This window comes from Limulus polyphemus, unplaced genomic scaffold (genome assembly GCF_000517525.1).
Source record: "Limulus polyphemus unplaced genomic scaffold, Limulus_polyphemus-2.1.2 Scaffold7795, whole genome shotgun sequence".
Taxonomy (NCBI): Eukaryota; Metazoa; Arthropoda; class Merostomata; order Xiphosura; family Limulidae; genus Limulus; species Limulus polyphemus.
Window position 1 is genome coordinate 13,485 of NW_013673405.1, and position 1,607 is coordinate 15,091.

Below are 1,607 nucleotides of genomic sequence, written 5' to 3' on the forward strand. Positions count from 1 at the left end.
ATGTAGAGGATTACGTTTTGAAAGTCTTTGTCTTCAGGTCATTAACACAATAAAACCTTCTCTAAACAGAGATTAGAGTTAAGTAACCTGTGGCTATCACTGACTGAAACTACAGGAAGTCTCTCCACCAATCAGAAACGGGGATAAGCCAACCAATCATTACACGTTTTCCACAATCCACCAGAATACTTTAAAGACAGACAGCACCATATACACACACAGACCTGAAGACAAAAGGCAGAAGACTTTCGAAACATCGTCCTCTATACTCGTGTTTCTACAACAGGCAGTTGCTGTCCATTCAGCTTAGTTTAATCAGACTTTTTGTTATTTGTAAGTGGAAAGAGAGATGTAAAAGTCTGGTATTAAAACTGTTTCAGTTTTAAATCAAAACGAGGAGGCAAAAACAGAACCTGAACCAAGCAGCGAACCTGAACCTAACAGTAAGCCTGATGAGAGTTCTAAACCTGAACCTAACAGTAAGCCCGATGAGAGTTCTAAACCTGAACCTAACAGTAAGCCCGATGAGAGTTCTAAACCTGAACCTAAAAGTAAGCCAAAAGAAGAAGACATGGTTCAATGTATGGGTGAGTGGAAGTCTCCAACAGACTGTAAGGGTTACGGATGTGACTACAGGGCAGTGTGGAAATACGTCGACAAGTCTGATGAGATAACCTTTACTATTAGTACAAAGAATCACAACAAGTGGACTGGAATTGCCTTCTCAAAAGATAAAAAAATGGTGTGTCTTTTTTTTTAGTCTTTAATATTTGATAACGTAACAATTGTAATCCCCACACTTTGAAATAGTGTTATACTTCATCTTAAAATACTAAGAAGTTTAGTTACTTAGCACATTAATTCGTAAGCAGTACGTGATCCTATATTCTTTAAAGATAATCAAAGGAAAAAGTTGTGTTTATAACTCTGTAAACTTTCAGTATTTACATAGTTTAGAATGTTGTGAACGGCTGTTGTCAAAGTTTTATGGTTAATTTTAGTAACTCAAATAAAACTCCTTTCGTAAACTTGGTGCAAGTTTTGTTTTTCTGCAGCCAATATTCTGTGTGAATGTTGCTAAAACGTTTGTGATGGTTTTGAGCACACTGACTTGCTGAATAAAATAATGTCTTTTCACATATACTTGCATTTAGGAAGCAACTGATGCTATTTTAGGCTGGGTGGAGGAGAACGGAAGATTTTTTATAATGGACACGTGAGTGTTTGATAACATTCTTATTTAAATAAGTAAAATGATTACCAGTAACCGAAACTAATGTATGGTGACTAATATTGTTACTAACTTTAGCAACGAACGCTTTTTTACATCGTATAAAAATATGTATATAATTGAAAGTTTTCTTGTTTATATAAAATGTTTGTCATTCAACCAAGCCTTATTTTTTACATTAACACAAATGTGACTTGAGAATATTGATGTCAGTTTTGTCAGTAATAATTACTTTGTACTATATTTTAAAATGTAACTTAATTTCTTTACATATTAGCATGATTGAGGTAGATCGGAAAATATTTGAAACATAATCTTAATTTATTTTGCTCTCTATTTTTTTTTCTTCTTAAAAAAAAGAGTGCTTATAGTTGAT

The 1,607-nt window shown here is 33.5% G+C and overlaps 1 protein-coding gene across 1 annotated transcript in view; it reads left to right on the forward strand.

Moving 5' to 3' along the window:
* The window catches only part of LOC106474871, a gene marked incomplete at its 5' end in the record, with an annotated part of 29,792 nt that overhangs the window by 12,517 nt on the left and 15,668 nt on the right, over positions 1–1,607 (forward strand). The window contains 2 exons of the mRNA XM_013935568.2: positions 381–742; positions 1,155–1,216. Coding sequence (XP_013791022.2) covers positions 381–742; positions 1,155–1,216 — 424 coding nt within the window. The remainder of the gene's footprint in view (positions 1–380; positions 743–1,154; positions 1,217–1,607) is intronic.